General features: G+C 37.2%; 2 protein-coding genes across 2 annotated transcripts; one reads left to right on the top strand and one right to left on the bottom strand.

Annotated features, from left to right (window-relative positions):
- Positions 1-2,596: 2,596 nt before the first annotated feature.
- LOC132181397 (WAT1-related protein At3g28050-like) lies at positions 2,597-5,010 on the top strand. The gene is made up of 7 exons (XM_059594599.2): positions 2,597-2,907; positions 2,994-3,059; positions 3,235-3,348; positions 3,920-4,154; positions 4,272-4,430; positions 4,521-4,672; positions 4,806-5,010. The coding sequence occupies exons 1-7, from the start codon at positions 2,618-2,620 to the stop codon at positions 4,975-4,977; spliced, it is 1,188 nt and encodes a 395-aa protein (XP_059450582.2). The 5' UTR covers positions 2,597-2,617; the 3' UTR covers positions 4,978-5,010.
- A 560-nt stretch (positions 5,011-5,570) lies between these two features.
- Positions 5,571-10,950, bottom strand: LOC132181241 (protease Do-like 9). Its single transcript, XM_059594364.2, has 9 exons — positions 10,275-10,950; positions 9,491-9,690; positions 9,203-9,383; positions 8,744-8,935; positions 7,634-7,866; positions 6,469-6,570; positions 6,314-6,364; positions 6,117-6,221; positions 5,571-6,021 (listed from the first exon to the last, which is right to left on the bottom strand). The coding sequence occupies exons 1-9, from the start codon at positions 10,879-10,881 to the stop codon at positions 5,923-5,925; spliced, it is 1,770 nt and encodes a 589-aa protein (XP_059450347.1). The 5' UTR covers positions 10,882-10,950; the 3' UTR covers positions 5,571-5,922.
- Positions 10,951-12,384: the final 1,434 nt, after the last annotated feature.

Here is a 12,384-nt window from a genome sequence, read left to right as displayed (position 1 = left end):
TACTAATGGAGTAATCTTCTGTACCTTCCCCAAAATCTTTACTCAAGTCTCGAGGTCATCAGACATTGCTGAAGGTATGCAATGTGTTGTCAGAATATCTAAAGTTGCTGCCTTGGCAGTCTTGGTCTCCAGGACCACTATCTGCATAACGTTTAAAACTTGTCAAAGTTAAAAGAATACTTGTGTACTTGTGTGTGCATAACGTTTAAAACTCGTCGAAGTTAAAAGAATACTTGTGTGTGTGAGAGAGGGGGGCACAAAGATTTTATGTCCACAAATAAAGTCTAAATAACTACATTATGCTCTTATTGCTTTGATGTGTTTACAGTAAAGAATGATCTATTTATAAAACTTACATGTAATCTTAATCAAATCCCTTAATTTAAGGTGATCAAATCATAATCAAATTCTTAAGTTAGGCTAATCTAATCAAATTATAATCAAATCCCTACATTATGCTCTATTTGCTTTCATCAAGTCCTTAACTTTAGGGTCATTCAAATATATTTTAACATTTTGAGGCTTAGTTTGTTCTTTCTTTTCTGATTTGTTACTCATGTACTTTAAAATAATAATAATAAAAAAATAAAAATGTGCTAATGTGGTCGCAATTTGGCCGTGCTCACCCAATTTTCATTACAACAGGCTTCCTTTGCATGAAAAATTGCTTTATAACTTTTAGTATCAAAAGTGAGGTCCTAATCTTAAATGTTAAATCATAAAATCCTAATGAAGAATCAAAAAAATATTAAATTTTTTAATACCAAGTATCAGTAATTGATTTGAGCTGGACCTAAAGGTGATATGAACTGAAAATCAGGACCCATGTGTTGATTCCTCCAAAGTCTCTCTTTTTCTTTCATTTTTCATTTTCTTTTCTGTTTTTTATTTTTTATTTTTTATTTTTTTAATGATGAGAAACTCCACCAAGGCAAGGTTACTGTTAAAGTAATGATTAAGTGTGAAATTACTACTTTTTTCATAAGTTTAACCTTTTGGGAAAAATTGTGGTTTAACATGGTATCAGAGCCAAATGTCTAGGGATCGAACATTGACTCCATTAATTTACCTCTAATTTAAATAAAATATTCCATGTTGGACTTCACATATTAAAAGGGAATTTGAACCTACACGTGAAAATAAATATTATAGTAATAATTAAGTGATTAAATTTACTTATTCTTATCAGCTTAAAGTTATGAAAAAAATAATAATTTAACAGTCACGTTGTATACCTACCCCTAAAGAATAAATTTAAAACCCGTATAGCACACTCTCGTCACACGGATCAGTTAAATTTGGCTTCACTAAGGGTGTGACGAGCATCTACTTAGTTTGACTAAACCTTGAAAAAATGATAAAAATCAAATATAATTAATTGTCTGTATTACATGCAATTCGAGCAACTAAATGTGCGATGATTTGAACCCTACAGTCACCGAGAGTCCGAGACTGATCAAGCATGCAACTGCTTGGACTGTTCAAACAAAGGCAAAAGACTAGGGATGCTGTCCCACAAACACACTGCGCCAAAGAAATTGTGTCGCGTTGGTAGTTTAAATGGCTCCTTTTGGCTTTGCTTGAGAGCGTGTGTGTGGCACATTCCCTAAAATATGCCAATATGGGGTCCCCCACCCAGTAAAGGAACATTCCCCAAGTAAAAGAATGGCACGCGCTGTGTTTTTTTTTTTTTTTTTTTTTTTTAAATGCTATCCATAATTAATATGTGAGATTTTTTATTATTATTTTATTATTTTTTAAGTGAGTTGATTCAGGTTGGATTTGGGCTTTTCACTCAAGGTGGTGCCTCCATTCCTTGTTGAGACGCAAATCAATTATCATGATTTGACAAGAAAACGACACGCAACTGTTGTTTCAGTGATGCTCTAATTATCCCATGTTACGTAGTATTTATTAGCATATGACTATGATAATGTCTCCAAAACAAACTTGATGTTCTAAACTATTTTATGGAAGATCCGTTTCAAACTCCATTTACCCAAAAGAAAAAGAGAGAAAAAAAAAATCTTCTCAAGCTACCATATAATATGACACAAGTCATGTCGCTTAATTTTAGATGTACATAAATTTTTGAGCTCCGAGTGAGTTATACTTAAAGTTTATATCATTTGATATTAAGGCCAACAATCACTTAAGTATGAGATTAAACACAACTTACTGAATATGAAATTGAATGGATTGAGGCTTTATAGTTGAATCACGGAGAGAACGACCTATATGTAAGATTATAATGTCTTTATATTATGTATATGTATAGTATTAAATCAATGAATACCGATGAGTGAGTGAAGCCGTAAAAAAAAAAAAAAAAAAAGGTGTTACAACTGAGTCAATGTTTATAGAGTCAGCCACCGTAGATATTAATTTCAAAACAATAAGAACATAATGATATGCTACAATCTTAAATATCCCATATGATTTAAATGTAACATTTACATTTGCAAAACTGGTTTTTAAAGATGGGTTGTATTAGAATATATATTATTTTAAAAAAGTCCGACGAAAAACAAATATAAAATGGAAGTCTTTATCTTCTTCTTTTTTCCCGAAGGACAGAAAAGCCGAGAAGCAATCCAACATTTTCCCCTTAACTGTCATGTCAGCACTAACGAATAATAGTTCGCGTCCCCCCTTGCATTGTCAAGATAGCACCAATCGAAGCTCCCGTCTTTGTCTCTCTATGCGTGAGCAAGAAATGGCTAGGGGAAATTATTACAGGGATGCGCTGCCATTCTCGGCCATGGTGACCATGGAATGCACCAACGTTGGCTTAAACACACTCTTCAAGGCTGCCACTTTGAAGGGGATGAGCTACCGTGTCTTTGTTGTCTATGCTTATGCCATTGCTGCTATTATCCTCCTTCCTGCACCCTTTATCTCTCAAAGGTCTGTCTCTGTTTCTCTCTCTCTCTCTCTCTCTACTATTATTATTACAAATTTCAACTAAATTGGTTGTTCATATGTCTTTGCAGATCAAGAGTGCTTCCTCCACTTAGTTTTTCCATACTCTCCAAAATTGGTCTTCTTGGGCTCATTGGGTATAGTTTATTTAACTCATGCAGTTCTGATGGAATACAAAACAGACCCATGATTTTTGTAGGATCAGTCGGGCTTTATTTTCTTTATTTCTCTTTAAAAGCCCAAGAATTTTCTCATTTTTGTTTCCTTTCTGATTTCTATTTTCAATCTGAATTTTTGTTGGGTTGGGAGCAGGAGTTCGTCTCAGATCATGGGGTATACAGGCATCAATTTCAGCTCTCCAACACTTGCTTCAGCAATCAGCAACCTGGTGCCAGCTTTCACCTTCATCCTTGCCATCCTTTTCAGGTTCTTTTTCCCACTCTTTCAATTAGCTACCAAAAATACCCTCATGTGTTAAAAGATCAAACGGACCATATTGGCCAATATCAGATAATCAAAATATCCCGTTTGCCTTTGATAAAGTTGAAGGGAGTTACTTTTTGCATCTTGACAGAGACTCAGAGAGCAAGCGTTGCTCTAACTCTGTTTTACCTTGCTAGTTGCCTGTTTTGGGCTGCCTAAACATGTTCTTTTTTTCATTATTTCTATCTCGATAAATGGATTGGGATTCTCTCTATTTTGTTGTCCGAATTTCAGAGGAGAGAGGTGACCTCGGGCTTCAAGGCTCGAAAATCTGCCCGGCCGAAGTCCCTCTCTCATTTCCTGTCTGAATTTGAGAATTTGAAGAAATTCTGGTAACATGTAAAGACTCGATGGCGGAAATAGTTTAATAATAGTGACTGCTAAACCACTTGGGTGAAAAAGTTATACCACTCATATGGTGTTGTATCAAAATCTTATGAGGTAAAGAGGACCCCTCACTACTTTTGGTTATTCTCATCTTTTTCTTTCTTTATTTCTCTTTTTGGCATGAAAGGATGGAAAAGATAGATTTGAGAGGCACAAGCAGTTTGGCTAAAATCTTGGGCACCATAGTTTCAATATCAGGTGCATTTGTAGTTACCCTCTACAGAGGCCCGCCGATCGTCATTTCTCAACCATCATCTGCTTCACTTCATCAACCTCTAAACTCATTAAAATCAGATTGGGTAATTGGTGGCCTTCTACTTACAGCTGAATATATTTTGCTTCCACTATGGTACATTGTTCAGGTGAATTTCCTGCCCATTACCTAAAACCCCAGTTTCAAAATACTTTTCGATGATGGGATTTGCAAATATTGTAGAAATTAATGAAAAAATGAAGCTTATACTTCTGTATTTTTGCAGACACAAATCATGAAGGAGTACCCGAATGAGCTGACAGTGATATTCTTTTACAATCTAAGTGTGAGCCTCATTGCTGCAGTTGTAGGTTTAATTACAGAAAGAAATTCTAGTGCTTGGATATTGGGGCCGAATATAGCCTTGGTCTCGGTTGTGTGCTCGGTAAGAAACTAATATTAAATCACCACTTATCTTAAAAGTTTAATAATATCACCTTTGTTTGATGTCTTAATGTGGCTTTTCTCGATCTAGGGCCTCTTCGGGTCATGCCTGAACAATACAGTTCATGCATGGGCGTTGCACTTGAAGGGGCCTGTCTATGTAGCGATGTTCAAGCCCTTCTCGATTGCCATTGCTGTTGCCATGGGTGTTATGTTCCTTGGTGATACTCTCCATCTTGGCAGGTATTGAATAACTCCCTCACCCTCTCCCAGAAGAAGAAAAACCTCTTATCAATTATCAAGAAGAAACCATGCTTTAGCTCGTCCATTGCTTCTTGTTCTGAATTCAACTTGCTATTTTTTATGCATTTTACAGTCTTGTCGGAGCAACAATAATATCTATCGGCTTCTACACTGTGATGTGGGGTAAAGCAAAAGAAGAGATAGGTGAAGACTATGGAGTTAATAGCCTGGAATCTCCATCTACGACCCAAAAGGTCCCTCTATTGCAGAGCTATAAAACTGAAAGCAATAAAGGGCAAGTGTAAGCGATTGTATAAAAGCATGTTACAAATTGTTCATCACCTAATTCCATTGAATCGAATCATATGAACACTTGTGGTCACAAGATCACTTTCTCTCGAGCAAAATTTCGGGCTCAAGTCAAAGATTCTTCTTTTCTACTACGAGAGGCTCAAGAACTGAACTTGACCAATGTCTTTTCATATTCAAACAAAAAAGGCAAAAATGATTTTATTGCGGCTGTTCTGTATTTCTTTCGTGGTGGTATCATCCCTAGATCGATCAATGCAACAACAATTGCCCTTATTCCAAAAAAGCAATCTCCAGGCACCTTTTTCAGATTTCATATCACATTCATGTGAAGAGGACTTGTTTGGGTTTAATCTGCGCATGTGTCATGCACACGCCCATGAGAACATGTATGCATGTGAACGAGGCTCTGGAGTGGAAAAGGACAAAATGTTCAGATATTTTCTATGACTTTTCACACCTATTTTACACCGGCTGATGTGCTTAAAGCCACTTAAATCACACAACATCAACTAATGTAATAAATGGATGTTAATAAATAGATGTTAAGAGTAACATTACTTGAAATTAATCGTCCACCATGCGCGTATGGTACATTAATCAATATAATATAAATCTAAAAAAGTGTTTACTGGAAAATAAAATGAAAGATATACCTGGTAAGCTCCTACCCAAAATAAAAAATAAAAACTGAAATCACGAAATTTTCTGGATCTAAGAAAGCCATCTTCACCTCCCACCCCACTTTTTTCTACCCATTAAAACAAAATTTATGAATATAAGTATAAATGAAAAATCTCAACACCCAATAATCCAGATCCAACGTTTACAAAGATTAATGAGACCCCAGCATCATGGAGAAGATATGGGGGGCCAAGCAAATGGTGAACTGCAAGGATAACTAATAGAGTAATCTTCTGTACCTTCCCCAAAATCTTTACTCAAGTCTTGAGGTCATCAGACATTGCAGAAGGTATGCAATGTGTTGTCAGAATATCTAAAGTTGCTGCCTTGGCAGTCTTGGTCTCCAGGACCACTATCTGCATAACGTTTAAAACTTGTCAAAGTTAAGAGAATACTTGAGTGTGTGTGTGTGTGCGCATGTGTGTGAGAGAGAGAGAGGGGGGGGTGGAACCTGTTGATACTCGAGATCAAACTTCAGATATTCATCCTCACAGCTTTCCACCATGTTGGCCAAGCTCTTAAGATTCTTCACAGGTTTACCATTGAAAGCAAGAACCTATAAACACATAAGAAAGATGTGAAGTTAACAAAGTCCAGTTCTAGTTAATTCAGCAATGTTACATCACAATGTGACACATATTTTCTGACCTGAGTATTAACGATTTCCTCGTATCCAATATTAATGTCAGCCACAAGAACCTAGCACAAATTTTGAGGACAAAAGTGATGAGCGAAATCTGGCGCACTAACATAATGAAATGAAATGTCATGGGAAAGATGATAAGAGAGACAACAAGAGAAACCTGAGAAATAACAACAAGCTGTTCATCTACCGATTCTGCCATTGCATGTAGATGCTTGTCCAACAGTTTCACTGGAGCGTCAAATTCATAATCCTTTCCATACTGGACATAAGTGAAAAAACCCAGGAGTTAAGAAACAGAGAAATCGCTCTTATAGAATCCCAAGCATAAAGTTTACTTATCTTAGGAAATAGGTAAACTTTAAATATTAAATAGGAAATAGGAATTAGGAAATCATAAATAGGTTCCACACCCTAAAATATTATTCTATCTATATAAATTATTCAACAATCAGAGCATACATGATTGTGCAATACATAACAAAGAGAAAATAAGCCTCAGCTTATTTAGTGTCTCTGCATCCCTTCCACATTTATTATGTTAATTTAAAAATGTGACACACAGCTTCTAATATTTGTTTTTACATGTATGACTTTCTTGGGGCACACTGGTAATTGATACCACATAAGCAAACAAAGGACCACTTGAGAATCGCAGTGCCACCAGTTCTGATCAGCTGAACATTGCACCTGATATGACTAAGCAGACAATTTTATTTTTTATTTTTGATAAGTTTGACTAGGCAGACAATTTTTTATTTATTTTTTGATAAGTTTGACTAGGCAGACAAATAAAACCTAATGACATCCGGTTAAGTTTCTGCAGTTCACTGGTTACTTTAGGAACAGAGTTAACATTCACATAAGGATGCACCTCTTACTGAACAGCTGAAAAACAAACAGTTTCAGAGTAGTCCCTAATTAACAGATGATAAGTTAGTGGATGGAGGGATCAAAAAACACCAACTAATTGAAATAAAACAGGGATAACAATGAGGGTAACGACGAAAATGTAATGCATTGTGACCATTTATACAGTTGATACTGTATACTATTAACAAAATTGAATCTGATTCTAAAACCTAGCAGCACATACTTCTCAGTCAATTTAATCTATGAATATAAGTTTTAGGCCCCATCAAGCTGAAAGTATGGGAACAAACAAACAAACAAAAAAGAGATACAGATGCATATAAAAACCCAATAAATGATTCCATCCAGTTCTTTGATAAAGAACACAGAAGTTAACAAATGCAAAAGAAACAGAGAAAAGAGAAGAGAAAGAGACAGAGCAAGTGAAGTTTCAGACTTAAATAAATACGCACCTCAGAACGCAGATAGGGTACAGATACAGCAGTAAAAACAAAACCAGCAATAATGTAATAAGAAGGAGGTTTGCCCTTGATGTGTGCTGGGATGAGCCGCTTGTGTGTTTCAAGTCTTATGTTGAATTCAAGTATCTCTGAATCACGGAGAACTTTTACTAAAGCATTGTCCCCAGTGTATTTTTGAGATACAAGATAACTGAAGCCAATGCGCTCTCCATGCCGGAATGGAACTAAAAAGGAATTAAAAGAAGCAAGAGTTCATGGGTATTCTCAAGAGACAGATGTGAAATTCAAAACAAAATCTTAAATACTATATAGATGTTCCTGGTTTTTGCCAAAAAAATTTGGGCCACACCAAAGCCAATGACCTGTTCTCCATAAGATGGGTTTCACGTGGAAGTGAAGTGGAACAAAGATACAGGACGGGGAAAGAATAGTACACTGAAAGTTATCAACATTGGAGTGGCCAAAACAAGAGAGCATGAGGTGTAAAACCTAAGTACTTCAGACAAACTTCAAATGTGACTCAATGCACTTTCTTTTTATCAGCCAAGAAACAACAGTAGTTCAGTCAGTTGCCCTACTTTAGCCACTGGCTGAAGCTAAGTTCCTGCAAATGTTCAGTTTCCATTACTTCATCTCTAACTCTTGTATACACTCAGCAACCCTCATTTTTAAAATTTACTTTCCATGGTTGCCCAACAATCAACCACTTAATCGCACATGCTTCCTATTGTACCTATTATTTGATGAAAGACCTCAAACTGACAAAGAAAATTGAGATATGGCTAGCATCCAAAATTTTATAGGTGTCGCACTTTTGCAAACCAGAGGGTGTTGTATCCAAATTATCATAAAATGAACCTTAAAATGCATACAAAAGATTTAAAGAAAAAATTGCCAACTAATTAAGTTCTATGGCATTACTAGAAAAGATTATCACAGGTAATCATTCCTCATGGTAAATATTTATTAAGACCAGAACACATAGTTGTAGAAACGAGCATGCATGAACAAGATACAGAACACAGTACTAGCAACAAATTCTGATCTTAAATTATCATTTTTTTTTATTTTCTTTTGGCTGGGGGGAGGGGAGGGGTTTACCTGTTCCATCATTAGCAATATTAACCCCATCAAAACTCAAGATAACATCAGATGGCTTCAGAACCTGAGACTCAGGAGCAGTAGGTTCGATTCTTCTGATACGGACACCTTTCTGATCAGGTCCCATCCCCATTGCCATGCGTAGATCAGGATTTTCTATCTTCTGCCATTCAACTCCAAGAATTGGGAACCCTAACACATCGCAAATGAACAGAAGATTTAAAGAAATGAAGATCAACTCAAAAGTCTCAACAAAGAAACAATACCCTCAAAGTTCAGCACTGTCCCTGTTCTCCAGTTGCCTGATCAGATGTGCAGGGACGGAACAATATACAGATAACAACCTTTACAGTTACAATAGCTAAATTTCTGCACTGAGTTTATTTGTTATAATATTATTTTTGGATTTCTTTTCAGGGGAAGGGGGGTTGAACAAAGTAAAACTACACCCTGAGATACCTGTATATGCTCCATTCTTCTCATAATCTTTAATGAAGTGCATAATAACTGGTGTCGGTATGACATAACCTATGTTCTCCACATCTTCATGTTTAAGAGACTGAAATGCAATACCCACACACTTTCCCTTATCATTGAAGGCAGGCCCACCAGAGTTTCCAGAGTTTATTGCAGCATCTATCTGGGAAAAAGCATGTCATAACAAGGGACAGCAAGAGACTATGTCAACAAAAAGGTACATGATATCAACAGTAAGTCTAACAGAAGATAAAGTCAAAACACTATAACCTGCAATCCGAGAAGTTCTGTTGACCCATGAACATAAGAAAGTATCTCAATGCGTGAAACAACACCACTTGTCACAGAGATTGTGTCACCCCCAATTGGGTAGCCCACAACAGTTACTGCATCTTGGAGCGCAGGCAAATCTCCAAACTCCACAGGTGAAACTCCTTCCCAGAACTCGTCATCACTCACCGTCAGCATTGCTGAAGCATCACAAAAGGCGAAAAAATAACCCTCTTAGTTACATTACATACAAATTCAAACTAAAATCACTCTACCATCTCTAAATGTTAATTCAATTAAACCAGGCACTAGGATCAGCATAAGCATCGGGGTAGCTTAACTGGGTGAACCATTAACATATCCTTTTTATTCCATTTCGACACACACCAGCCTCTTTCATGTATTCATTTCAACAGAAACTCACAAATTAGGACTTCTTCACTATTTTTATAGAATTTAAACCAAGTAAAGAACTTCAAGTAAATGCCTATACCTACAACAAACCTATTAGATAAGTAACATTAATTTAATAGAACCATAGTCATTACTTTTCATTCTTTTTTCTTTATTTAATGAATTACTAATAGATTTTCATTCGCATTATTGCAATAACAAAAGTGAACCTTACTCCCACCCTACAATCCACATATTTATCGCCAAGCTATTGCCTCTCTTCCAATTCCATTTCAACAAAATCCCATCAATTATGTTCCTCCAAAAAAGCAACTTTACCAAATTCATCAAACCCGTATACAAAATCAGATTGAAACCAAACTCCCATTACCGATATCACACTCAGTCCCAATAGCCAACACCGTGGCCAAGTACTTGGTGTCGGAACCCCGCTTCTTCAGTTTCACTTGGGTATGGTGCTCCACCGAATGCGCATTGGTCAAGACCCTCCTGCCCCCAATGACGAACCCACTACTGCTGGAGCTATACTGCCTCTTCCTCTGCCACATGAGCGAGAAATTGGGCTCCGTGTGAACGCAGAAGACCTTGACCACCGCGTCCATGGAGGGCACCACCCTCACCACGTTCTCCCACCTCACCGGCTCCGAAACGATCGCAGCGGAGTTAGTCGTCGCCGTTGCCGTTGCCATCGTAGTCGTTGCGTGGGCCAAGTCGCCGTTTTGCTCCGCCTGTCTGGAGCTTCGGCGCTCCGGTGAAGTCGCTATGTTGGCCCGCGGGTTATCGTTGTTATTGACCTTACGGGGACGACCACGGCGGCTCCGGGAGGCGGATAAGTCGTTCGTGTCCGTCGTGGGCTCGGCGGCGGGGATGGTGACTGAGACGACGTCGTTTGCTGCTGCGGTGGTGTATTGGAAGTCCTTGGTCTCTTGTGTTGGGGTTTTGGGTTTACGACCCCGTTTTCGCTTGTTTTCCCCCATTTCTGTCTTTGAGAGACAGGGAGAGAAAGAGAAAGTCAGCAAATGGGCTTTGGAGGGGCTTTTCCCTTTGGGAGATGCATTTAGGGGTTTTTGGTCTTATTTGTTGGAAAAGAAAAACAGATATTCCAGAATCAACAACAATTTCTCTTCTTTAGAATAAGGATACTATTTGGGCCTATAATAATTGGGCAGGTTGAGCTGCATTTAAGCCTGTTTGGCCCAAGATCTCGGCCTGCTCAAGGCCTACCCTTCTCCAATGACATTCTCTTCTTTTGGTGGTAAAGGTAGATCTTTGCTTGCGTGTCTACGTGGCATTATCACATCAGTTGAACTTAAATTAAATTATTTAATAATTAATAAAATAAATATTACATAAATTAACATGTTAGGCTTTATTTGGTTCGCGAAATATTTAGTTCATTATAAAATAAATAGTTACTACTGAGTACTGGGAATGGAAGAGTATAAAATATAATAGCTATTCTTATTCCTTAGTTTAGTAACAACACTCATGCAAACATTGAAATTTAATCAAAATTACGAAAAACCTCTTCCTTTTTTTTTCAAACTCATAATAATTATACTAAAAAATAAAAAATAAAAATAAAAAACCTAAAATAAAATGGGTGGCCGATCACCCATTGTGATGGTCAAGCACCCACAAAAGTGACCAGGGGTGGCCGCGCTACCAGCCATGATGACCTGCAGGGTGGCCACGACCACCTCCGAGGAGCTTCGAGGGTGGCTCCTTAAAGCAAATCTTGGATTGCTCAAAATGCGACGAGGGTGGTCGCACCACCCCCGACCGCTTTTGTGGGTGGCCAACCACCCCAATGGGTGGTCAAGCCACCCACTTTATTTTTTATTTTTTTATTTTATTTTGATTTAAGTTATATATATATATATATATTGAAAAATGTATTTCATTTCTTAAGGATTAGTTAAGCCACCAAAAAATGAGTGACTTATAGTCTATTATTACACAAACCAAACGAAGCATAAGTTTGAGATGATGCGTGATGAAAAAGTTTTTGTGTGCATGTTGCATTAGAGTATATTGCAACATGTACAAAGTGCGCATTTTGTACTCTTTTTTTTTTTCTAATCAAATGCGGGAAAAGGTGATGCATTTAGACGGTAAATATCGTGGGTATTGTTCTAATTGTTGGGAAAATTAATAATTAATTGGCAACTAATTTTTCATCAAACCTTTATGCGAAAGACAAGTTTGGAAATAAAACACACGAGAACACACATCAATCACACATGTACACAAAGAGTTTACGTGGTTCGACAATATGCTTATATCCACAGGGCATGATTCGGTCTCCTTCTTTATTATCGAGAAATATTGAGTACAATGGTACAAGCCTGAGCCACTCAAGTTTAATATCTCAAACCCAAGCCTTTAACTCCTTGTACACCCCACTCAACTGTCCCTCTCAAATACCCAATAAAGAAAAACTCTCTACACTTTATAATGTCACAAAATGTTCTCACTAA

The sequence above is a fragment of the Corylus avellana genome, chromosome 5 (assembly GCF_965113065.1).
Source record: "Corylus avellana chromosome 5, dhCorAvel1.hap1.2, whole genome shotgun sequence".
NCBI lineage: Eukaryota > Viridiplantae > Streptophyta > Magnoliopsida > Fagales > Betulaceae > Corylus > Corylus avellana.
This window is presented reverse-complemented; position numbering and strand designations above follow the sequence as displayed.

Excerpts from the sequence above, each read along its gene's own strand:
- LOC132181397 (XM_059594599.2), top strand. The coding sequence starts at position 2,618 with ATGTCAGCACTAACGAATAATAGTTCGCGTCCCCCCTTGCATTGTCAA. Across the intron at positions 4,431-4,520 it reads TGGTCTCGGTTGTGTGCTCG|GGCCTCTTCGGGTCATGCCT; the intron begins GTAAGAAACTAA and ends TTCTCGATCTAG. Across the intron at positions 4,673-4,805 it reads GATACTCTCCATCTTGGCAG|TCTTGTCGGAGCAACAATAA; the intron begins GTATTGAATAAC and ends TGCATTTTACAG.
- LOC132181241 (XM_059594364.2), bottom strand. The coding sequence starts at position 10,881 with ATGGGGGAAAACAAGCGAAAACGGGGTCGTAAACCCAAAACCCCAACA. Across the intron at positions 7,867-8,743 it reads TATTGCTAATGATGGAACAG|TTCCATTCCGGCATGGAGAG; the intron begins GTAAACCCCTCC and ends ATTCCTTTTTAG. Across the intron at positions 6,365-6,468 it reads AGCTTGTTGTTATTTCTCAG|GTTCTTGTGGCTGACATTAA; the intron begins GTTTCTCTTGTT and ends AATTTGTGCTAG.